This window comes from Triplophysa rosa, linkage group LG8 (genome assembly GCF_024868665.1).
Source record: "Triplophysa rosa linkage group LG8, Trosa_1v2, whole genome shotgun sequence".
Taxonomy (NCBI): Eukaryota; Metazoa; Chordata; class Actinopteri; order Cypriniformes; family Nemacheilidae; genus Triplophysa; species Triplophysa rosa.
This window is the reverse complement of record NC_079897.1, coordinates 20,825,990-20,851,504: the sequence shown is the minus strand read 5'-3', so window position 1 is coordinate 20,851,504 and position 25,515 is coordinate 20,825,990. Positions and strand designations below refer to the sequence as shown.

Genomic DNA, 25,515 nt, shown 5'->3' with positions numbered 1-25,515 from the left:
TTTTATTTTATTTTTTAATACCAATGAAAATACAATATGACAAAATGTTATATGTCAGGAGTGAGAAATAGATTTTTATTTATAAAACTTTTTTTGTTTATAGTAAAACTAAAGATTATTTTTTTATGAATGATTCTCTTCTTAAATACTTTTTTGGCAAAATATGTAAAGGTTAATATGTGGCACAAATTGTTACCCCAATTAAATAATTGAAAAATTAAATACAAATGTTAACTATTAAGTTGAATTTTAAGACACCATTTAGTAAAGTGTGTGTTTTATTTATATGTTATGCTCTACATATTTTAGCATACTTTAACAAATGTCTGTATTTAAGAAACACAGAATTTTCTAAATTCATTCAATTTATACATTTGTTCCTTCTTTTCTTTAGTCATTCATTCATTCACTCACTACCCCACTCCATCCCTCCCTCCCTCAGTCACACACTCACTCATCTATTCGTCTACGTAAATTGCTGATTGAGGAACATGGCATTGACCTTTAGGCCGTGTTTATCAATACAGTATGCCAAAAAATGTTTCCATGTCTTCTTGATACTGAAATACAAACAAAAAGTCATCCTTCGCCTTGGACCCCTCAGGACCTTTCTGATGACATCTTGTTGATTGTCCCTGTGCATCTGCAAAAATACAGGCTCTGTCACCTCCCCATGGAATAAGTCTCTGTGACGTGGTACTCAGTCCCATGCTGAATGTAGGTCTCTGACAATGGCTGGCTGCTGCACCTGGTAAAGTAAAGACACAAGTTTGTATTAAATGTAAATGTTGTCGAGCAGCTTCTTCTACAATCTTGAGGCAAGTATTTCCGATCTGAAATTAAAGGCAGATCGGTTACATCCTTGTGAAAGCTGCCATGTTTAAAATTATGCATTGTCTCAGCTTCAGCTGCTGTCTTAGACTGCATGGGTTCTGAAATCACCCACTTGGTGTACAGGTCAGTCATGGTACGGACATACTTGTTGCTGCGTTCTGTTTCTGGTAGTGGTCCAATCAATCTAAACCAAGCACCTCCCAAGCTTCTTTTACCTGCATGGGACAACATTAGCATCAGTCAAATGCTGGTAAAACTGTACACAAACTTGAGACTAGCTTGTTAGTCTCATGAGTAGTGTTGTCACGGTACCAAAATTTCAGTAGTCGGTACCAATACCAGTAAAATTCCACGGTTCTCGGTACCAATTTCGGTACCAAAGCAAAACACCAGTACATGCTAATTGAAACACAATTTTATTAATAAAGCTCATTGTTAATATAAATGTATAGAAAGCAATGCCATTTTGTATACATGAAGTATAAGTTAATTGTTGCTGAAACGGTTGTGTGCTCACTGGGGTCTTTCATGCTGATGAACATCCTCCTCAGTCTGCTGCTGTATAAGACAAATAGAATAAACTTCAGTAAGTCAACTGACTGAACAAACATGCATATGCAATATTGCATTTACACAAGATTACTTACATTAAGGTAACTGTATATTAAAATAATAAATGCAACAGATATTTTTATTTAGTTTAAATGTGGTTTTTAAACCTAATAGAGTTATCTATCCAAGACATACACATTGTTAGTCATTCAGTTAGTATGCTAGTTTTCTAGCATATAGATTTCAGATAGGCCTATATAAAATAGGTACTGTAAACCCCATCCTGTCCTCCCACTTATTTTACCCCATTACAGTTATAAAAGCATTAAATGGTTAATAAGGACACTTGACTGGATTAGCATTGGCGCTAACAAATTAACACGCAAACAGGGACGTTTGTTTTAACGTAACCTTTAACTTAACATATGCTACAACATTCATAATGCAAACGCGAATATAATTTGAAACTTACCGCTTGAACTTGTTAACTTAAATCCGGATGCTTCCTCGTTTCACCACAAAACTCTGTTCGTTTTCTTCGTGATATGACTTTAATCTGAAGTATTTCTGTGCGCATCTCTTGTGGATCGGAGCCGCGCTTATCCGCTCATCACGTCTTTTTGCGTCTATTAAAAGTTTCCGACTGACAACCTGTCAGACAGAGCATCAGTACCCTGTTGACCCGGTACGTCGGTGGTACCGGGTCTTATGAAAATTAGGTACCGACAACTTTTTTATTTTTAGGTACCGACTTGGACCCGAAGTACCGGTACTTTTGACAACACTACTCATGAGTATGCACAAATATTGTAAGCAGTACCTTAATGGAATGCAAGACTGGCACAACAGTTTGATGGGGTCATTCAGCTGGCAGCAGTGACAAGATCTCACCTAAGAGCAACACAAAAATGTCTAGGTTGGCGAGAACAATAAACTAAAAATAACTTCTAAATCAAGAAGGTACCTAACAACCTGAGGTGGCAAAAGTTCTTAAGTACAGATACTTTAAAAAATAGGAAAAAGTATAAATTAAAAGTAAAGTACCACCTCATAATATACTACATATTACCCATTCTTTCACGTCGTTGATTATTGTGGACCAATAGTAGCCAGCAATAACCCTGTTTTGAATGCCTCTGACACCACTGGGATTGCCAGTTCCTGGGTTATTGTGGCACTCTGTAAAATCAGATGTTTTCTCTTCCTCTGACAGGACAACTAGCCATATGTAGCCTACTGCCTGCTCTGCTAGGGCCCGTGTAGAAGAGTCTGTCATCTGTTTAAAGAGGAAAGGTTGCAGTTCAAAGTAAAGAAAAATAAATCATACTAATATCTGACTCAGATTAAACTATATTTATGATCACTTTTATCACTATATATGATCACTAATATTATATTAATACCCTGCTGAAAAAAATAAGCAATTCTATTGGATTTAATGGTTATAATAGAAATTGTTTTGGTTGGGATGGAAACTATGGTCTATGTACTGTGGCAGATGTAAACCTCTGAATAATCCTCAAAACAATACAAAACAGGAATTTTGTAATGGTTTTAATTGTAGAAAGCTAATGGTTCTGTTATCAAATCTATTTTTATTCAGCAGGGCACCGAAGTACGAGAGCTGAACTGGTAATTTACAGTTAAAACGTATATTAAGCACATGACATATTGTGTAACGTTAGACAGTCAGTTTCTCGGTATTTAGTTACCTTTGAGGGTATAATTCGTAGACGCCCGTTTAATCTTCCGATGCTCTGTAGGGCTGTCAGGAATTTCTCCTTTTAAGAGATAATATTTAAGTTCATCAAATGCAAAAGAATCCATGCTGCTATCACAAATACTCATCACCAAATATCTAATCGAGCACATCCGCAGGACAAGTGTCGTGATGCGCTTTTGCACATGCGCAGTACAAATCGAGCAACCCCTGAACGGATCGAGTCGACTGTCTTGAAAACTGGATTAACCGGAAGTGGCGTAAGTGTCGCGCATGCGCGGAACAAATCGTGTTTCCGGGACGGATCGGGTAGTGACAAAGCTTCCGTCAAAAGCCCTAATTTGACAGCCAAATGACACCACACCACTTCTGCATTGTAAACTCTTGACAGAATAATCGTACGTGTTTAAAATCAATGAAACGCGTACCGTATAGTACTGATGGTGCACGTCAAACAAATTGCCCCGAAAATAACGCGGACTCGTTGCATCATGTTGCTCTCCTAGTCTGATTCTCTGCAGAAAAAAACTGGTGTTCATTTTCGTGTAAACAGCCGCGACAATGCTGATCCAAAGACAACGGAGCTCAGAATTATAAAATAGCGGTGTGTTCTGCAACTTTTTGCAGATTTTTTTTTACAATTTACGATTTTACAACAGAATGCATAAAATCTGCACTAATTTCTTTCGCATCCAGAGACAACCTCTACCTCCAACAGTCATCTCATTGAAGCCTTAATAAAAACTATAGGTTCAAATAAATGTTTAATTGTCCATCTCACAGTAAAATGAAAATGTTTGATGCTGCAAATCCCTTAAAATAATTAAGCAATCTATATTAAAACCAAAAATAATACACAGAAAAGTATTAAGCCTATGCGCAACAATAACATGATAGTTCTAATGTAATGTCTTAACATAATATTGCTGTGACAATAGGGTTGTTTCTATTTAAATAGCTCCGTTTACACATTTAGTATAAGGGGGTCACTGCTCCATGCATCTCTCATCTAAGGGGTCCTTGCCCCGAAAAACGTTGAAGACCCCTGAGTTATAATTAGTAATAATTCGGCCACGGAGTATATTTACTTACTTTACTCAACTTTATTTATATAGCGCTTTTTTACAATTTTCATTGTTACAAAGCAGCTGTACATGAGACATATTAACTATAAGCAAAACAATTAAGTTGTACCTGTAAAAACAAGAAAAAGGTGAAAACACAGAAGACAGACATACCCACATACAAAACACTCCACACACACAATATACACACGTACTAACACACATAGACATAGACACACACACACACACACACACACACACGGACGCGCACGCACGCACACACGCACACAAACAAGTAGCCTACGCACACACAGTGAGAGCAAACATTTAAGATAAAGGAGAGAGAAGCACATGTCAAAACTAAAAACTTTAGTAAATTGAAGTAAATGTGCTAGTAAAATGATAAAAAATAGTACATATAATAAAAAAAATACTTCATAAAAAAATAGTACTTTAATTTATGTAGACCTAAAACCAGAAAGGAAAAAAGAAATACGGTCTACCAGCCAAATAACCATAGTGATGTAAAGTAAATATGATATGTAAAGTTATGTGGCATTTTCTGTTTGCTCAGAAGCATTTGTAAACTGCAGTTCTAAAGCTCAGCTGTAATAAAGAAACTTAAAATGTTTAACATCTTTTCACATCATGTGTTTTTGCATCAAATTATAGAGCGTAGTGTCGATAACAGTATTGATAAGTACCGGTATCGATAAGCAGTGTCGATATCATAAAATCTTAACAATACCCATCCCTAGCAATAAGTGTGCAACACTACTGTCCTCATTGATGTTACCAATCTGTTACCAATATATCTGTAGTTCATAAATATGTGTAGAAAAAGAAAGCAAAAAATGGCTGTTTGGAGAAAGTATTCTTTTATTTTGATGTTTTATAATAACTTAAAATTAAAATAAAGCAAATATTAACAACCTTTCTTGAGGGATTGAGTGACTTAATCACTGACTATATACATTTCCACGCAGGTTAAATAGATTTTTTAAATCAAAGTGCGATTGTAGCAAAATATTTGCTCTTTCTTATCGTCAGCAGGTTGTAAACAAGAAAATATAGTTTAGTTTTAATCGCGTATTTATTGCCCTCTAGTGGGTAAAGCGAGCTTCAACACTTTTCTCTTCAGCGCATCTTCAGTTTCTCTGTTATATTACAAGAGTGATAACGCAAGTTGTTGTACAAAATTGTAGTTTTTTTATGAAAACTGTATATTAATGGTAGCAGTAAAACTAGTAGTTTACACAAAATATATATTAAGAAACATTGCGTGACATTTAAGCACACGTTCGGAAAGGAATACTATACGTCCCTCACGTGAATGCTGCATACGTCATCAAGGATGTCTTATTTCAGTTAAAAAACATGATAAAATTAACATTTATTTCTCAAAACACCTAACCACTGTAGTTTCATTCTTACCTTAAAATGAAACGGTTGCTTATCTGAAATAAAACTTAATAAATCTCGATGACGTATGCAGCCAATGCAACCTTCACGTTGGAACGCACCACTAGTGTACTACTTACTGCATAATAGCCTAACGCAGTTTACACCCTACTATTGGTTCAAAAAATACATATTTAAAACAGTAGTATTCAAATAGCTAACATCATAACGTTTTATAGTGAAAAGCATGTAACATGTTTCTTAAAAAATAGTCATTTTGAGTTTAGGTAAAAACGTCTTGGCTATCTTGAAATATAGTAGGCCTATCCCTACATTTCAGCAAATGTGGTAGGTTATCCAAAAATTCATTGCTGGATGTGCACAGTATATTACATACTGCATTCCACACTGTAAAAAATCCACCAATTTCAACTGCCTTAAATTTTTTAGTTAAATTAGATTACCTTTATAAATCAATTGAACTTACAGATATAGAACTGTCTTATAAAATTTATAAAATACAACTCGAGTCAGTTAAGTTCCAATGACCCATACAGATCATTTGAAGTAACTTAAAAATATAAGGCAGCTTTTTAGCTTAAGTTTTTAAGTAGATTATTTTACAGTGCACAGAAATAGTTAAAGATGATAGTATCCTATTCCGAACACAGTCAAAAACACAGCAGGCCTATACATTGACAGCTTTACATCTGACCTATTTATACAAACTCTGTTCTTTTAACCCCAAACCCCTGAAAACCATGTTATAAAACATTTAGGAAAAATATTTTAACATTTTTTCAAAGTTTACAATTAATTTAGTCAGTTAATAAAAATTACAGGGGCAATGCCATGCTATTAACAGAATAAGCATAGAACAAATGCTTCTGTGAATGCTTTGTCGTATTAGCATAACGGTAAAATAGCTCTTGGAGGTTTGATTCAATTCCATATAGTGTGTAACAGTGAATTAGCTAGTGCATTGAGTTAAGGGCTTTAGTTCAGTTAGGACTTGTCGTCTGTAAGTGTGTGGTGTTATGTGTTGCCTCAGAGTTCTGTCATTAATAGAGCCCTCAGTAGTTTTTCTCTGTCCATCCGCAGGTCTTCAGAGCTTCACAAACACACACAAAAAGACAGATGAGTAGGGATAATCATAAAAAATATGGAAAAGAAAAACGGAAAAACATGCATACAAAAAAAGGTAGACAGACAGACAAATAGATATCTGTTAGTGGGTGGAAAAGTCAAAAAGAGATATCAAACAAGAAACATTATAATATAAAACTAACTACAAATGTTATGCGCTATTTTGCACTATTTAAAGGAATAGTTCACCTTCAAAATGAAAATTCTGTCATTATTTGCACACCCTGTTTTCATTTCAAACCTGTATGACTTCTGAAGAACACAAAAGATATTTTGAAAGATTGGTCCCAATTGACTTGCATTGGTTGTGTCCATACAATAGAAGTCAATGGGGACCAACGGATTTTGGTTACCAACATTTTTCAAAATATCTTCTTTTGCAGAAGAAAATCACACAAGTTTCAAATGACAACAGGGTGAGTAAATGATTTCTATTCCTTTAAGGCCACTAATCCAATGTAAACAAATGTTTTATGCAGATTTGCTTGTATAAGATGCTCTTATTACTTAAACAGTCAATCGCTTTATACTGTTTGCTCACATTTTAATGCTGATCATACAAATTACAATATATTTATAAGATGAAAAAATAACAGTGGAAGCCGACTTTTGAACCTCACTGTATAGACAGGCTTTTATATAGACATTTTCATTGGACGCACGAGCCTGGCCAGAACTTAACATTCGGTCTGTGTTTGGTTATAATATACGAAGTATTTTATATTAACTTTTTATCAATATTTGATTGTATATCAATTGTATTCAATTAAAACTACTCAACCAATGTTTCTTTGTGGAAGTCTACCGGAAGTTAAGTTTGGGCCACATAACGGTTGTTTAAGTTGTTGATGCTGAAAACATCTAGTGTAATCGTTGTGAGTGTATATTACCTCTGTGTGTGTGTAGCATAAGGTAGCAGGTGAGGTACAGGACTGGGATAGAACAGCGGAGAGTTAGAACGCTCTAACTGTGGGGCATCCTTTGGCTATGGAGAGAACACAAAGTGTAACATCATATCTCTCACATATACAAACAAATGACTTTAAAACCCTTACATACATAAATAACACCGAAACTAGATCTATTTAGCATAGTTTAGATCAGCTAAGCGTAAGGAGGGAGTTACCGGTGGATATATTGGTGGCTGGACCTGTTTGTCCAAGGAGCTATTTGATGTTGATTTTCCCATACTGCACTGGGAGGAGATGGCAGCAAGTGCTTCTGGGAGGTCATCTTCATCACTGTGGTTACTATGTGACAGAGTATATTTCAACAACTAAAGATATCTAAAACCAAAAAACAGAAATAAATAAGGTATTCTCTTGTAACTCACAAGCTGAACTGTCGGACGAGGCGTTTGCGCCGGTCCACGCTGGGCTTTTCTATATTCAGACTGCTTGATCCTGAATCCTGTGATGAGCTGGGATACCTGCTATAAGAGCCCAAAATCAGTGAACACAACACATACAACAGCTGACACTGTGATGAAAGTGTATAGACTGTATTTAGATTTCTAACGCTTGAAAATATTGTGAGACACAACCCAGAGTTTGTACCTTATCTTCTCACCTGTCAGTTTGGTCTCCACTTGAAGAGTTTCCCTTTGAGTTTCCACTATCACTTTGGGTGGTGCGCTATAGAGAAAAGAGCTACTGTCACGTCCTTATTCTGTAACCTCAATATTTGTGTCATAGTAATCCTGGGAATAACTGTACTGTTACTATCACTGACATATTTTAGTTGAAACCAGCTTTGGGTGGTTTGGCTACTGGTGACCTAAGCTAGTTAGCCATGGTCCAAAAGACAGGCTTGAACGGGCTAAAGGGTTTGTCCATACAAATAAATAAATAAACTTGGCATGAGCATTTGTGAATACATTGTCATTGTTCGTGCAGCGTGTAAGTGACATGATTTACTTTTGAGACGTTGCTCTTGAGACGTTCTTGTAAAACCGCAGGGGAGGAAGGAAGACTTTTCTCTGAAAGAGGTTTTTCTTCTGCCTGTTTGCAGTTAAAAAGGGAGAATCCAAGAAATCAAATGCTTGTTTTATCACACACCATTGCTGGTTTTTCTAAGCTGATTATGAATAACTGACCATGTCTATGTTTATATGAAGGGCTGGCCAAGGTGCAGGTTCTGTTTCCAGCTGGTGCTGACTGTGCAAAGCTCGATCCAGCTCATCGGTGCATGCAGGAGACACCACCCAAGCTTCTGGTCAAAACAAAAACAGGAGCATACATATGAAATTCATCAATAGCTCATTTTAAAGAGATAATTTATAAACACTTAAAAATAACAATGCCATAGAAGAACTTTTTGGGCTGGTTCTATAAAGAAGCTTTAACATCTGCAGAACCTTTCTGCTTACAAAAGGTTGGTTCTTTAGAGTATAAAAAGGTAAGCAAGAAATTATTCTTTTAAGAACCTTTGACCAAATGATTCTTTGGAAAACTACAAATTTTTCTTCTATGTCATCATTGCGAATAACCTTTGTAGCAATATTTTGAAGAAAGTTGGTAACAGAACAGCGCAGGTTAACAATATTCTTCAAAATATCTTCTTTCGTGTTCTCCAGAAGAATGAAAGTCATACAGGTTTGAAATGACAACAGGGTGAGTAAATGATGAAACAATGTTTATTTTTGGGTGAACTATAACTTGAATGTTTATTTTTGTGTATACTCTCTTAAAACGTGTTTAACTCATTGCTTTCACTTATGGATCAAGTGCATTCAGTCACAACTCACTCGGTTTGGCTTTCGTGATGCAAAGAGCTTCCTGCTTCTCGTATACAGGGTGATGAAAGCAGCGATGCGTTTTCCCAGACAGCGGAGCTTCATTTTCGTCAACGCTGAACCTTCGCGTGTCTGCGCTGCTCAAAGGAAAACTAGAAACCACAATGTACACATACATACAACAGTTCCACATCATTTCAGTGGGTTATGACAGAACACAAACTCATATCTATTCACATTCATCGATATATACATAACGACCTGTTTATATTAAATTCTATAGCTAGACGGTTTCATCAAACGCACTTGCTGGCCGGAAGTTAATTTCCGGTCTGTGTTTGGTTATAATATAACAATTTACTTTGTTTATTTTATATTAAAGGGGTCATATGGCGCGAATACGTGTTATTCTGTATCTTTGGTGTGTTATAAAGTTGCCCATGCATGTATTAGACACGTAAATTGGAAAAAGTAAAGTGTTGGAACAAAAGATGCATTCTATCTGAAAGCGAATGCTCACCCAGACATGCCTGAAACGCCTCGTGTAACCACACCCCCACAAATCTACGTCAGATCGTGGTATGATTTGACCAAGACCGCCCAAATGTATACGCAAGTAAGGTGGACGTACCTGTCAGTACAATTGCTTTGGAACCTGATGTTCCAAATATGGTAAGAGGCGTTACATTTCCGTCACACGCTTGCAGTGTTCGACCAATCACTACGCACTGGTTAACTGGCCAATCATAGCACACCTCATTTTTCAGAGCAATGAGCTTTGTAAAAAATCTGTGCGTTTCAGAGAGGCGGGGTCAAAGAGGAGATACAAACATGCACGGTATGTGGAAAATACAGCGTTTTTTAACCTTAAATCGTGCATTAAAACAAACGATAATATTCGTTTTAGCCCTTTCACTTGACCCCTTTAATATTATATTGTATATTCATTGTATTCCTTGAATTTAAAACTACTCAACAATTATTCTTCGCAGAGATCAAGTGGAAGTTAAGTTTGGGCCACATAACGTTTGTTGTCCCTGTTGAAAAAAAAACAGCATACGCTGGTTTGGTATGTTTTGAGGCTGGTTTAAGATGGTCCTTAGCTGGTCAAACCAGCATCAAAACATACCTAACCCAGCATTTGCTGGTTTTTTCAACAGGGGTTGCCGCTGAAACGATCTATGAAAGCATAATTAACTGCAGTACACTACAATGCAAACCTGAAGAAAGGTAACATCACATGTTATAAATATTCATGGTAAAATGACATTTTGAAACATGCAGACAGGTTGCTAATAGCCTATAATAAGTGGGTGCTTATGAAAGTAATTTCAATGGATGGACCAAAGGTAATTGTGATTGCAAATGATGTTACTACAGAGAAATGGAACATGTTTTCTGAGTGCTAGTGTTGAAACGAAAATGAGAATTAATGTCAAGGGTTTAGTCAATAAAACAGTGAGTCGATTAGTGTAAACACATTTATTAAGGCAGGTCTTATTGCAGCAGTCCATAATCATTCACATGTCCCCAGCCCTCCTCCCTATGATTGAACATGTGACCAAACACAAGGTTTAGGAAGGATTCTGACACAAATATGTAATGATTACAACATACAGAGAAGTACCTTTAAATGTGTTTTCAAGAGGAGAAATTAAATTAAGTGTTTAGTAGAGGCTTTATAATGCATTTGTTTAAAAACAATGAGGCATCTGTCTTGGCATATCATCATATAACTGATTCATCCTTAAAGTAAACTTTGACAAGTAGGCGCTAACTTGCGCATATCTAACGCAGGCCAGACAATCCAATAAGCTAAAAATAATTTTAAAATAGGCAATATCATAGAACAATGGTGCTCAGGTTTGCTTCTGAAGATCTTTGCTTAAACACAAACACATCTGTTATTCTGAAGAGCTTGATAAACTGGATCAGATGTTTGGAGTTGAAATTAAACTTCAGCAGCACAATTGAGCAACCCTGCTCCAGTATACAAAGCCAACAGCAGCAGTTACATATTCTGACATCTTGAGGTTACACCATTGACTAGTTCTACATTTTCTCATAAGGCACAATTCGATTCAATCGCTGAATGATGCAAAACACTACAAGCTAAACATTTCAATTTCAGAGTCGCAAGTCAAGATCCAGGTAGGCCTAATGCGTTTTTTCTAAAAATGCATTTTATTGGATGACGCACGTCACATGATGGATGGTTGGATGGAAACAATGTGGTTGCACGAGACTCCTGAAGGTGAGATGGGTTTGTGATGCTGTGATTGGATCATGGTGCCATGGAATGGCTGTGCTCGGTGGTCTCTATAAGTCTCATTGGCATGCTCAGAGTGCAGTCATAACTTTGTCTCTGTGCACCACAGACACACTCCTTCCGATGCTATCAATTAAACTCCTCTCATCAAACCCAACGCTGCTCGCGGGGGGTCTTTCCACATAGGAGGGTCTAAACCAGACACACATGCACATGCAGGTGAAACATAGATGAGATCAGACACATGCACACTGACATCAGCACTGCATACCCAAACAACATTTTCATACTTTTAGTGGGGATGTTAATGTAACATGTTTATTTTTTACAGAAAGTAATTCACTCCAGACACAACTCATTTTATCACCTACATGTAAATTCTGTAATAAAGGCTTTTATTCTATTAATTTGATTGATTATGCAAGGCCTGTTTTGTTCAGAAACTGCTGTATTGCTTTAGAAATAAAATACATACCTGTGTGGTGGTGGAACATGTCCCATTTCCATTGGCTGTATGTATAGAGGAGGGGTCAAACTAGATGAATGTGTTCTTTGCCAGTGTTCCTGTGCAACTGGAATGTTGTGCTTATACTAGAGGAAAACAAAAAAATCTCATTCCCGTGACTTAAACTTCTTGCCATTACCTTACACATAATGTATGCAACCATTTGCCAAGTTATTTGAGATCAAATTAAAATAACTCCACCACATATAATAATCATCTCCCACATGTTTTCCTAAATATAATTATATATATATATATATATATATAAAGCATAAGAATATTGAAAAAGTACCGGTTGTATGCTTGGGCTGGCCTGAGCACTACAAAAAGAGAAATTAATAATAATTTTCATTACACAAGCACAACAAAGAAACTATTAAATCAGCAATCCGCTTTTATATCAAACTGCATGAATAAGCGGCTTTACCTTAGATGTGGATGTTTTGCTGGAGTGATGGCTGTGAAAACAAAAGCATTCATATAAATGACACTTGAACTAAATAAGCTTTTAGAGGTTGTGGGGTCAGATGCAGGATTTAAACAGAGATTATGCACAAGACATATAGGCCCGGTTTCACAGACAAGGTTTAAGGCTAGTTCCAGACTTAAATGAATGTTTGAGCTGTCTCAACTGAAAATAACTTGCCCTAACGTATCGTAAAATATGTCAGTGCCATTGTTTTGTCTAAAGATGCACATAGGTAATGTTTATTTCTAAAGCATTTTTACAAAAGTGACTCAAATATCCTAATCCAACTAAGGCATAGTCCTGGTTTAAGATAAACCTTGTCTGTGAAACCGGGCAATAGAGTTTTGAAAGTTAAGACAGCATATGGCACTCAGACCTACCCCTGCCCAATGACTGAGCTCGTGATGGATATCTTTTACTTGGTCTTCTCTCAAAAGTGCTCGCCCTCCGGACTTTACCACTATGTGTGGCTTGATATTCAGTCCTTCCACTATAGACATAGCAAAATTACACTTTAATTTTACATTTGCTATCATTGTAAATGCTAGCTATAGCCAAGCGTGCATACATGTGCCAGTAGTGGACAATAAAATATTAAGTACATATAAACTGCCCGTCCAAAAAAAAAAGCCACACACTAATATTTCGTTGGACCGCCTTTAGCTTTGATTACGGCACGAATTCGCCGTGGCATCGTTTCGATAAGCTTCAGCAATATCACAATATTTATTCCCGTCCAGAGTTGCATTCATTTTTCGCCAAGATCTTGTATTGATGATGGGAGAGTCGGACCACTGTGCAAAGTCTTCTCCAGCACATCCCAAAGATTCTCAATGGGGTTAAGGTCTGGACTCTGTGGTGGCCAATCCATGTGTGAAAATGATGTCTCATGCTCCCTGAACCACTCTTTTACAAATTGAGCCCAATGAATCCTGGCATTGTCATCTTGGAATATGCCCGTGCCATCAGGAAAGAAAAAATCCATTGATGGAATAACCCGGTCATTCAGTATATTCAGGGAGTCAGCTGACCTCATTCTTTGGGCACTAATGTTGCTGAAACTAGACCTGACCAACTGCAGCAACCCCAGACCATAGCACTGCCCAGGTGGTGACTTTTTTTGGACGGGCAGTGTATGAAGCATAATATTGTACTTTTTACTCTTATTACATAAAAACATCATTCCACATTACTTAATACTGAACAATTCAATGCCTGCTCTAAGATGCAATAGCATAGTCCAATTCGTGAACAAGCTGATTTCTCTTACTGAACCGGTTGAAATCATACTGAAAGGTCCAACAGCAAAAGACCATCTCACTGATTCAAGGATTTGTTTAGAGCGAGTCTCCAGTTAACAAGTCACTGAAATGTTCATATCTGACTCAAAATGGGAGTATCTGCCAATCCGGTACTTGTATTTTGCAAACTTCAAGTGCTTTAAGATGATTGAAATCAATGTCAAGGAAACACGGAGTTCACTCTGTTGTGTTTCAGTTATCTTGAACTCTCACTTGGAAAACTCAATGTGAACTTTGATTTGTTGTATTTGTTGAATTTTTGTACTTCTACTGGAGTAATACTTTATTACAGTATCTGTACTTTTACTCAAGTACTTGGGTTGTGTAGTTCGTCCACCACTGGCGTGTGCATACCTAAATCTGAACCGCGAGCCGAGGCGTGTGAAGTCACTGTGGCTGGTTTTGCTGTGGGTTGGTTGTCGGAGCCGGAAGAAGGCATGGCTTTCGACAGCACATTTCCACAAGTGCTTACATTCCCGAGAACTCGACAGCTGAAACACAAACGTGTGCTCCTGCTCTCTGCCCTGCAGACACAAATAAACATGCACATGAATAACATTTCAGAGCACTTAACAGTATAGAGCAGGAATTTCTTATACCAAGGTGAGACTAAAAAACAGCTGTAACGTCAAATGTACTTCCTAGTGAAAATGCTATTAAATACAAATTTCAGTATTGTGACAACAGTAACAGAGGAACGTCAACATGCCCCGGGTAACCTACAGTATGAGCGCAACCAGATGAGTGAATGCAAGTTTGTACATGTAAAACCCACCTGCTCATCATCTTCCACCACTACTAGAGTCAGTCTGTTCTTCTTGAAGTCAAGACGGGTTATTTTGGGCCTGTTTTGGAAACATGTAAATTAAATTAAATCTGCAAGATTTAAAGACTGATGATCCAGATGGTGGTGAGAATAAAGGTATAAATCTCACCAAAAGAAGAGACCAATTTTGCTGGATCCCTCAAACACTAAAATTCCAGTTGGTGTGAGGCCTAGGGCATATTCTCCTCCATCCCGTCCCTGCAGGATACGCCATTAAAGACACAGCTTTACTTCATCTCACTAATATATTTAATCGGGTTTTACTGAACAGTTGCTGTATTAATACCCATTGAAGTATTTTGAGAGCTGGATTCGTTATAAAAACCTCTTATGGAGATATAATATTTTTTTGTTAGAAACAATAAAACCAATATTCTTAGAGATATAATTCTGCTATTGTTAAATAAATAAAAGGATGAGAATAACTATAGCTATCAGAGTCAGAAAGAGAGAGATGTCACCTTCACAAAGTGCATGTCCACTCCATACATCTCCAGCCACTTGCACTTGTTCAGAAAATCCACCTCAGCTTGAGACGGGCTCATTCCCCTGTAAAGACACGCATTTGTTAGAACTGCAAGCTTATGAACCACAATGAACACCATAACCCATCAACCAGCCATCATAACTCATCCAAACCCTCCCTTACCATAGTAACCAGTTCATTCCTGGCTGGCGTACAGCCTCCCCCCATTTGCTAGCCTGCCAGCATCTGCCATATGTCCCATTGAGTACATCCAAAATGCTGTTTCTCGTTTTGTTTTTAACCTCCTGACACATTATACCTCTGCACTGTGCTTAAAACCGCTACGCTGGCTGCCAGTATCTGCTAGAATTCAAGACATTGTTTCTGGCTTATACCGTTGACAATGGCCTGGTCCCTGACTGTCTTTAATCTCCAAGAATCGTTATTTGTCTAAATCTAAATGTTGTGCTTCTTGCTTATCCCTGAAAGTACACAATTCCAAGTCGCTGTGACGGCAGCCCGCTCGAGCCACATTTAAACAAAGAATCAGGATACAACAGTGAACCAACATGCTGACAGGAACCACTTGTGCATTAGCAAGCAAACAAAAATACATGGAATGGAGAAAACGTTCACCCCAAACGTTACTTTTTACAAAATCAGTAATTCTTCAAATATGCATATTTTAAATACAAGTTTTTCCTTTTAATAAAAAATGTGTAAACATGACTGACTTTGAAATAAACCTTCCCTAATTCAATGAAGTGAGACTGAATCGCACTCTGTAAAAAAAATAGTTTTTTACTACAATTGTACGTGTTCCTGCCTCAAACAGACCAAAACTTTGATTAAAGAACTGTTTAAACAGTTTGAGTGCATTTATACCGATTTTACTCTTGTGCCATGCACTTTCACCTCAACATTGAACACGCAAACCTCAACCATGTTAACAATCAAAAACCATCATTCATTTAAAAAACTGTAAACACAACAGATAACAAACAGCAACAACGATATTAAAGCAAGAACTAAAACACTAATAACAAACACAGAATAACAAATAAGAAACACAGAATTGAACATGCTGCAATCTGTGTTTCCCCTAGGTTTACGGCTTTGGGGGGGGGGGTGTTGGTTTGTGTGCGGTCTCTATATTTTCTTTGCGGCTGAGGTCAGGACAATAATTTTTTTAAATGATATTTAATCAATCAATCAATCTAATGTTTCTCAGGCCATTTATTTTATATTCTGATAGCCACAGTGTGTATGAAACATAGAACGCCTGGTAACTGAGAAAACGTATTGTAGGCTCTGGTGCTGAAGCGAAGTCCTAGTGGTCTATTTTAATATTTAAAAAAGACTACTGACAACAAATGTAACAACTGAAATGAATTTATCATGAGCAGAAGTACTTACAAAGTTACTAACAAGAAGCCTTTCCATGCCATACATACTAGAACTGATTCTAAATAATCTTTCTGATTAAAACATGATTCATTATGAAATGCTCTAAACATGCTGATTATTAATGTTATTAATACTATTAATGCTAAATGTAGATACAAGACGTTATGGTTTATATGTCACAAACTTATATAGCAAACAGTAAACTTGCTGCTACTGCTGCATTTTCGTTTACTAAAGCGTTACAGTAAAAGTGTCCATTTATTTTTGCTCTAGGTGTCTACAGTTCTTTATGCGACGCGTCTTTGTGGGAGAAGCAGCACTCATGGAGTGGAAAGGGTTAAAATGAAGTGCGTTTGGCACTAAATAAAGATATTACAATGTAGCGGCAAAATATAATCAACATAACTTTCCCTGAGTGCACGTGATGTGTACAGCTCAGTTATGTAGACGCGTTGCTCAATTTAAACTACAGAAATAGTCTGATGTTTTGAATGGTTCATTATGTCTCACGGTCCGGATGGAACGAAGTGAAGCTGGGTGAAAACCTGTCATCATGGTGGTAACTGGACTGTGTTGCTGCTTGTCAGGGGCAGGGTGTGCGTCTTTTCTACTGGGTTCACACCAGACGCGAATTAAGCGTTTTATTACATACAAAGTCAAATTACATACAAAGTCAATGCAAAGACGCGAACTCGCAGCAGGCGGTGCGAATGACGCGAATCGGGCGGCGAGATTGTCAATCTCGTCTTCCACGAAGGTTGAAAATATTTGTCAGACCGCGTCACTCACACGAAAATAACGAACTTTTCCCGCGAGTAATAAAGAGCGTGGAAAGTTTGTTTAATACAAGAACAATGTATAGACCTGCTATATAGGAAAGGTAACCTTAAAAATTACTTCTCTTGTGATCTGGCGCTATATAAAAAATAGAATTAACTTGACCTTCAAGGGGGGCAGGAGGTGCCGTTGGAGGGGCGGGGCGCCCCCCTACGGTAATGGTAGGGGAAACACTGCTATGCATCTTGGGAACTTTCAAACTCTTGCAATATTGTTTGTTCAGAATACACTGTTTTGTAAGTTGGGCAAACTTTGACACATTTTGGCCAAAAACTTGTCCAGTCAAGTCCAGTCAACAAAAAATCTTTGTTAGAAACATGTTTAGGCTAATTTTGTTTTAATATATGCAAAACAATCATTTGACTCCTAAACTAAAAAAATCTATGTTCAAGTTACTTATTTATCTTTATAGGGAGAACATTTTGCAAGTTGGATTTTTTTTACAGTGCCTATTGAGTACCTATAGAGTAGTATTGCATACTTCGTATCTTTGAAGAGTATTTAGTTTGATCACATTTATAAAAGATAGATACAGCTGTACGATTATTTCCGAAAGCATACGGCGTGTGCGGGGGGAGGGGTAGACTGAACTAAAGCACGTGCGCACCCATTGCCAACAAAACACAGACATTAGTTTCACTCACCGCATGCTGTTCATGTCCGGCATCTTTTAGCGCTGGGACGGCTCCATATATCAGTTTCAAACGATCTCCAAATCCAGCGTTATATCCACCGTTTATATAACATTCATCACCCAAATGCAGTGAACAAACAAACACCTGAACTTCGCGAACGTATGCTCTCTCACTCTCTCATACACACAAGTGAAAGTAACGTCTGCGCATGCTCCTTCTCCTGCTCTCCTTGCAGCCGCATGCGCGTGTCACGTGCTTTTCCGGGAGAATTGTCCAATGAGGGACTAAGAAAAATTGCTACGAAACAGTTTTATATGTTTGAAAAAAACTTTCCGAAACCTGTACGATCGCTGGGGGAGTGTATCGAGCACAGAAATACTACGTAATACGCCCAACTCGTTTTTTGACAAGTTGACCATGTTAAATATTGGATGTTTAACATTGTAAAGAAGTCAGAATGCATGACAAACCATTGCACCACCCCTTTAACTTGTCAAATGATCATACATAGTGAACATAGTGTTACAGCTGCCAAAACAGAATATTTGGGTGATAAGACACATTCACTGCCTGGGGTGGGCTTACCTATACTCAGCCCATTTGCGATAGATGTCTGCCTCCATGAACTCGGTCTGTTTGGGTGAAAACCGAAACTCTGATACCAATATAACAGAGTGTTCTAATGGGTCACAATCCCCAAGTTCACCTATTTCCATGAAAAATAGAAGAAATGTACAATGTAAACGAGACAATACATTAAAAAAGCTATGCAAAAATGGTCGCAAAAATAAAACTCACTCTGTAAGCAATACGCTCCAAGCTCCACAGACACATCATACGGACATTTTAACCTGCAAGAGAAAATTAATGACCCTTAAAACAGCTTGTAAATGTGTTTGCAGTATACTATTAACCACACGTTTAACCAATATAGCTTCTAAACAGTGGTCAACATCCACTTCCCTGAAATGTGAGATGACAAGCCCCCATGTTTATGTAAGAGAGTATGGCCCCTGTGCGGGAAAGTGTGTCGGAGCGTATCTGTGCTCTTAATTTAGAAGCTGTGTGTTGGTTCTCATCAGAGTTTCTTTTATTAAAAAGGAGCAGAGCAGCACCCAGGAGAGCAGACCCAGATTATACACACTGAAACAGAGCTTTTATCGGACCCCGCTAGAAAACCCCGCCGCGCTGTGTGCGGAAGACAGAGGGTCAGAGGTGTGATAGAGGGCAAAAAGGAGGATATGAAAGGAGCTCTCTTTGTTTTCTGTCTGTGCATGTGTAAAGGGTTGTGTGTCATTTCTTACTTGCCGGTCAGTATGTCTTGTCTTAGCTGCAGTACGAAGAGATACCTGTAAAAAGCATTTAAGACAGGTCAAATTTGACATTTTAAGCACAAAAATGATAAAAATGAACTTTCTTGTATAATGAATTGAAGAGTAGATGTTTAGTAAATGGACTTGCTGAACGATTAAAGGAATAGTTTACCCAAAAATGAAAATTCTGTCATGAATTACTCTCTAGTTGTTCCAAATATGTATACTATACTTTAAATTTCTTTGTTCTGATGAACACAGAGAAATATATTTGGACGAATGCTTGTAACCAAACAGGTCTTGGCCACTACTGACTACCATAATAGAAAAAATGACAATGGTAGTCAAAAGTGCCACAGAACTGTTTGCTTTCCAACATTCTTCAAAATATCTTCTTTTGTGTTCAACAGAACAAAAAAATGATTAAGTAATTTGTGACCCTGGATCACAAAACCAGTCTAAAGTAGCACGAGAAGATTTTTAGTAAAAGCCAAAAATACATTGTATGGGTCAAAAATGATCGATTTTTCTTTTATACCAAAAATCATTAGGATATTAAGTAAAGATCATGTTCCATGAAGATATTTTGTAAATTTCCTGCCCTAAATATATTAAAACTTTATTTTTGTGAGTGGATGGCCTGCTACAGTGCCTCTAATTAACAACTTCAAAGGCATTTTTCTAAATATTTAGATTTTTTTGCACCCTCAGATTCCAGAAGTTTAAATACGCCAGATATTGTCCTATACTAACAAACCACACATCAATAGAAAGCTCGTTTATTCAGCTTTCGGGTGACATCACATCTCAGTTTCGAAAAATTGACCCATAAGACTGGTTTTGTCGTCCAGGGTCACATTTTTCCTACTATGGTGGTCAATGGTGGCCAAGAACTGTTTGGTTATAAGCATTCTTCCAAATATCTTTCTGTGTTCATCAGAACAAATACATTTATACAGATTTGGAACAACTCGAGGGTGAGTAAATGATGACAGAATTTTCATTTTTGGGAGAACTGTTCCTTTAAGCGCGTTAACAGACTAAATGGTCTCGAGGAAACCCTTTAAATTTGGGTTCACCTCAGATCTGACATGTTTCTCAGGGGGCATTTATGTAATCTCACTCTTTTGTTTTGAAACAGCTAGACAGAGCAACTCAAAATGGAACAGAATGCATGAGGCTCAAGACATGTTTTTGAAAGTTGGCTCATTTTCAACTCAACAGATCGTCTTTAAAACAAAAAAAGACATGACAAACAGCCATGATGTCCATCTGCGTATGTATAGCTGTACTGGTGGCGCTTAAAAGGGAACGAATTAAAAACCCAGCAAGCCTTTTACTGTGCAAACTATTAGCTAAAGCACAGCATGCTGTCAGCAGACTTATTAAAGCAATGCGGCTAAAAATATCCAAATATATTTTACAAAAATTCAGAATCTATTGAAGAGCTTTATGAAAAGTGCATCTATAAAAGAATATTCAAAAAGCTGACCATTCATGACATCTGTAATATTGTTTGGTTCGACACCAGGATGTCCACATACAATATATAACTGCAATTCTCCTTTACCTTGTAAACTCTTCATGAAGGTTATTGGGCTCTGAAGAATAGAACTTAACCCTGAAAAACAATCTGTACGGAGGTCCATCTAGGACAGAGAGAAAGAGACTAAAATCAGGCAAAGAAACACACACCCAATGTCAAAAGTGCTGTAAGTGAATTAGCACAATGGAATTGGTACATAAACTTAAAAGCACAAAAAGGCTAGAAAGTAATCATCCTTGAGAGCTATGAAACATTGTTGTCATAGAGACAGGCATAAGTCAGCTAATGTTGATTCAGTATGACTCAACCGCTTTTAACAGGATTGTAAAGCTTTCTGAAAGGTACTATAGTAATTACAATATAGCAAAAATGTGAGAGATAGCATCAATAGCCTTTTTTATTGACAACATGAGCATGTAAGTTGCATATAACAGATGGTCAGCTATATTTCAGATCAGACTGATGTCAAATTATATTTATGCTCCCAATGAAAAAACTACAATGGGACGGTCATTCTGCACTGCTGTGTTTTTTTTCTCTCCGACTACCTTCCACTTTCTCTTTTTCCTCGACAACTTATCTCTTTGGTTAGGGGTGTGTCTTGTGGGATCGGCTCTATTCACGCCCATAGAGTATACATTCATAAACACTTGTCACCACGGCAACAATAGATCATGAGCCCAAGGTCATCAGCCATCTGCAACCAGCCAACTAAATAACTCTACAATATTGCATGTGTGTGTGTCTCATAACTACTTACATCTAATCTGCTTCTTTATGGGCTTGGTTGCATCCAGCCAGTGCTAAAAAGTAAAACATTAGAAAATGTGAAGCAGGGGAGAAGTGGGGGAGAACGTGGGAGGGAAGAAGAGAGAGAAAGAGAAACAAAGACAAGAAGAGTTTGTTATTAGTCTGAATGCTGAGGAAATGAAAATCCTGTTTTTCTGATTGATGTCGAGTGGTTGTTTCACACTGACAGTCTTCATTTTTCATTTCTGTTCTTAGAACAGCAGCTTATAGGAAAACAGGTCACTGCCACCCTAACACGCACACACACGCTCATTAAGTGCCACTCACCGCAACCTGCTCTGGGTCCATGAACTGCAGGCCAAAGTAATCAGCCTCCACGAGATCCAAATGATACATAATCTGATCAAACAGATCCTGTCCCCTGGAGTGTTTCTGAAACGCACACATTTAAAGCATGAATAAATCAGAAAAGTGCAGAAAGCTCACGGCTTCACACTGATCTTGTGACAGTTTAAGGGAAAACCTGTGGAGTAACTCCAGAACACCTGCAGGGCTTGATGGCCCCGATTAGACACAGTGACATACATTCAGAATTTATTTCCGTATGCACTCACTCACTTTGAAACGCCAAAGAGATTATCGACAATCGTTTTTTTTCGTGTGCAGATGAGGAAGACCTCACAACCACACACACAAAGGGAATAGTCTGTTTATTTTTAAGGTCTGTATCTACCGAATTTAGAAACTCAATTTATTGCAGAGAAGTTTTAATTTAGGTATCAAGTCATTCAATTTTAGGGCGTCTAATTGACTTACACTCTAAAAAAAATCTGTAAAAGTAGGGCACAATATACTGTATTAATATAATTTTCCATATACATTTTTTACAGTTGTTTTACCTGTATTTTACATTTTTCACTGCATTAAATTACATTTTAACATTAACGGAAATGTCCGTAAAATAAAGGAAAACGTACTGGTAATTTTCTACCAGTACTTTATCCGTTTTTTTACAGGATTGTTTTTCCAGTGTATGCTGGTTTCAGGGCAAATGTTATAATGACAGCAACCAAGTTTGTGTGAGGGTTTAGAGTCCTGAATTAGCTTCTACATGGTTAAAGGAATAGTTTACCCCAAAATAAAATTCTTTCATTATTTATTCACTCTCATGTCAAAACCTGTATGACTTTTTTCTGCAGAACACAAAAGAAGACATTTTGAAGAACACTGATAACCAAACAACATTGGGGACCCATTGACTCCCCTTATATGGACTCAAAATTACTGAGACATTTTTCAAAATATCTTCTTTTGTGCTTGAATACACAGGTTTGGAATGACTTGAGTTAATTACGGACTTTTTATGTTAGGATGAACTATGGCCAAAATAGTCCCAAGGTCTTTTGGTATTAGATGTATGAGGTCAGTTACCCTAGTGTTCATACAGGTGTCCTATAACTACATCAGTACATAAGTTTAAATAAGTTCCACTCGGTTTGATACTTTGATTCAATATAATTCAATGACATTCATGCATGTTTAAAGTGCCCAAACACATTTGATAAGCTATGAAAATCAGGTCCAACTGCCTCGGCTCAATGATGCAGTGACCTTAGGGACTGGAAAAATTGACAGACCCACCTCCTGGCTTTCACCATTTAGTTTGAATGACTTGACACCCTGACATTTATAAAAACTCCACAAAGCAAACACACTAAACCCTTGAGACAGATGAAAACACACACATATATAAGGTGCACACAAACCGAGGCCTGAGTAAAAATAGTTTCAAGTGTCAGAGCAGAGTGGCTGGATTTGGGACACACCCTGAGGGGTGGGGGTAGCTATTATTTTTCTTAGATACTAGCTGCTGTTTAAACTGACCTACTGTACAACCCTTAGCATACATAAGCCAACTCACTTTTTAAAACTTTCCTTTGCTAACATATGGTGCAAAAAGTAACAGAGAACATCCTTCACCAGAAACGGATGCTCGGATGACATAAAAACAAGGAGGTAAAAGTAGTGAGTGGTCAAATGAGGAATTTATAAATTGCTATGATAAAGCAGTGACATGCAAAAGCACTTTTCGTTTGACATGTTTCAACTTGTATGACACTAACATTGCTTGGCTATGACGTGCCTGTTTATCATCAGCAAAAACGTGTTTTGAAATATAGCCTACAACAACATGACCTTCAGGTGCTTATCTCGCCTCATACTGCGGAAAAGTTGAATTTAGTTTCGTTTAAACTGAAATACAATGTATCATTTCGCTACGCAACTAAATTCACAATAAATCTACTCTGAGTTCAAAAAAGCTGAAACCATTAATTATGAATTGACTGAATATATAGATGAACTCACGAAAAGTAATGGACACGTTTGGCATGACTTGCAAAAGAGCGAAGAGCAAGGTTAAGCCCAAGTGGTTCATCGACCTCTGTGAAACAAATGAGAACTTAAAATAAAAAAATCAACAGGGTGATAAAGAGAAACTCGTTGGTAAACTCTGCGTTTTATTCTCTCTGCTCGTTACATTTTCTGTGAAACTCGGGTGTTTTTGTGTGACAGGTTGAGAGGTCGCTACAGGCGGGAAGTAAACATGAGGACGAGAGCACGAGCACCATCTGTCCGCCTCTTAACTACCTGGATAGGGAAATCCACAAGACCACACAGTGACAGTTACGACATGCTGTCGCAACCGAACTTTGCCGCTATACACCACTTTTAAGTACAAGAAACCTTTGACGACTTTTCTCTCTGCTCTTTAAACACACACGTACAATCATAACTCCACAAAACACTCACCAGTAACTCCACATTAACATCCGATCCGTCCAGCAGCAGGACTCTGCACGTGATGGCGTCTTTGCTGTTGCCCGCAGCGGGGATGTGGACAACGGCTCCCCCGGTCACCACAGTCGGCGCGTGTATCACCTGCTGCTGGTGCGCCTGAAGCATCGAGTTTCCGCTCCTGCCAGTCCCGTCCAGCTCATCCGACGTCCGAAAACGTCTCCTTGACCGACGGCTAAACGTCCTGCGCAGAAACCCCATCATCTTGTCCCCACGGGGGGCCACGCAGCGCTTTACTCGAGCAGGGAAAACGGCACCGATACCGGACTGCTAACGGCGACGCTCGGAAGGCATCCAGCTGTTTCCCAGGCGCTCAGGGACGGCGAAGGCAATGCAAGCAGCTGAAAGTCGGGATCTGTCACGAGCTCCCCTTCTTACCTCGAAGGACCAGTGGCACACGGGCGAGAAAACACGAGCACACCTGCCACCCGCAGTCCCAAAATACTCCCGTCCTTTCGGTCGTTTAATCCGTTCCGCAATAAAAACAATTATTGATTGAACTTTTTCACTCGCTCATCGAAGTCCGGGTTCGGTTAAAAGATGGTTCGTGACCCCGGCGTTAGCGCTTCCGTTTTGTTATCAACCGAAACTGGTGTACCTCTCAGGTAAATCAACCAGAGGAACTGGCCGAGCAACCTGTTCTGCGCAAGCGTTAAATCTCGGCAACACTCAAACTTTTTTCCTCGTCGGGTCACTGTGCGCAAGGCAGCGCTACCTGCTGGTAAACCAAAGTGATCGATGTGAGGTTACCTTCATTACTGAATTACCCGGCAACGACTGGAAAATCAAGGCAGCCTTCATACAGTGCGGCGCAATTGCGTCACCTCAGCTATTCAGAAACAACACGCGCCAATCGTCAGCATTTCACGCGGGCTCATTTTCAT

The 25,515-nt window shown here is 38.1% G+C and overlaps 1 protein-coding gene across 3 annotated transcripts; it reads right to left on the bottom strand.

Annotated features, from left to right (window-relative positions):
- Positions 1-39: 39 nt before the first annotated feature.
- Positions 40-25,442, bottom strand: epb41l4b (erythrocyte membrane protein band 4.1 like 4B). Of its 3 annotated transcripts, none has more exons than XM_057339160.1 (27): positions 24,587-25,442; positions 22,103-22,207; positions 21,786-21,828; positions 21,050-21,128; positions 19,471-19,515; positions 18,965-19,017; positions 18,752-18,872; positions 15,283-15,370; positions 14,931-15,019; positions 14,771-14,840; positions 14,350-14,519; positions 13,075-13,184; positions 12,653-12,683; positions 12,518-12,545; positions 12,196-12,311; positions 9,464-9,603; positions 8,813-8,928; positions 8,634-8,717; positions 8,287-8,351; positions 8,051-8,149; positions 7,844-7,967; positions 7,608-7,702; positions 3,099-6,682; positions 2,456-2,662; positions 2,207-2,277; positions 947-1,049; positions 40-748 (listed from the first exon to the last, which is right to left on the bottom strand). In XM_057339160.1, the coding sequence occupies exons 1-23, from the start codon at positions 24,833-24,835 to the stop codon at positions 6,619-6,621; spliced, it is 2,184 nt and encodes a 727-aa protein (XP_057195143.1). In that variant the 5' UTR covers positions 24,836-25,442; the 3' UTR covers positions 40-748; positions 947-1,049; positions 2,207-2,277; positions 2,456-2,662; positions 3,099-6,618. The 3 variants fall into 3 exon arrangements, with proteins under 3 accessions (XP_057195143.1, XP_057195141.1, XP_057195144.1); XM_057339158.1 differs by having other exon boundaries at positions 980-1,049; XM_057339161.1 differs by having other exon boundaries at positions 980-1,049; positions 8,051-8,146.
- Between the last annotated feature and the right edge of the window lie 73 nt (positions 25,443-25,515).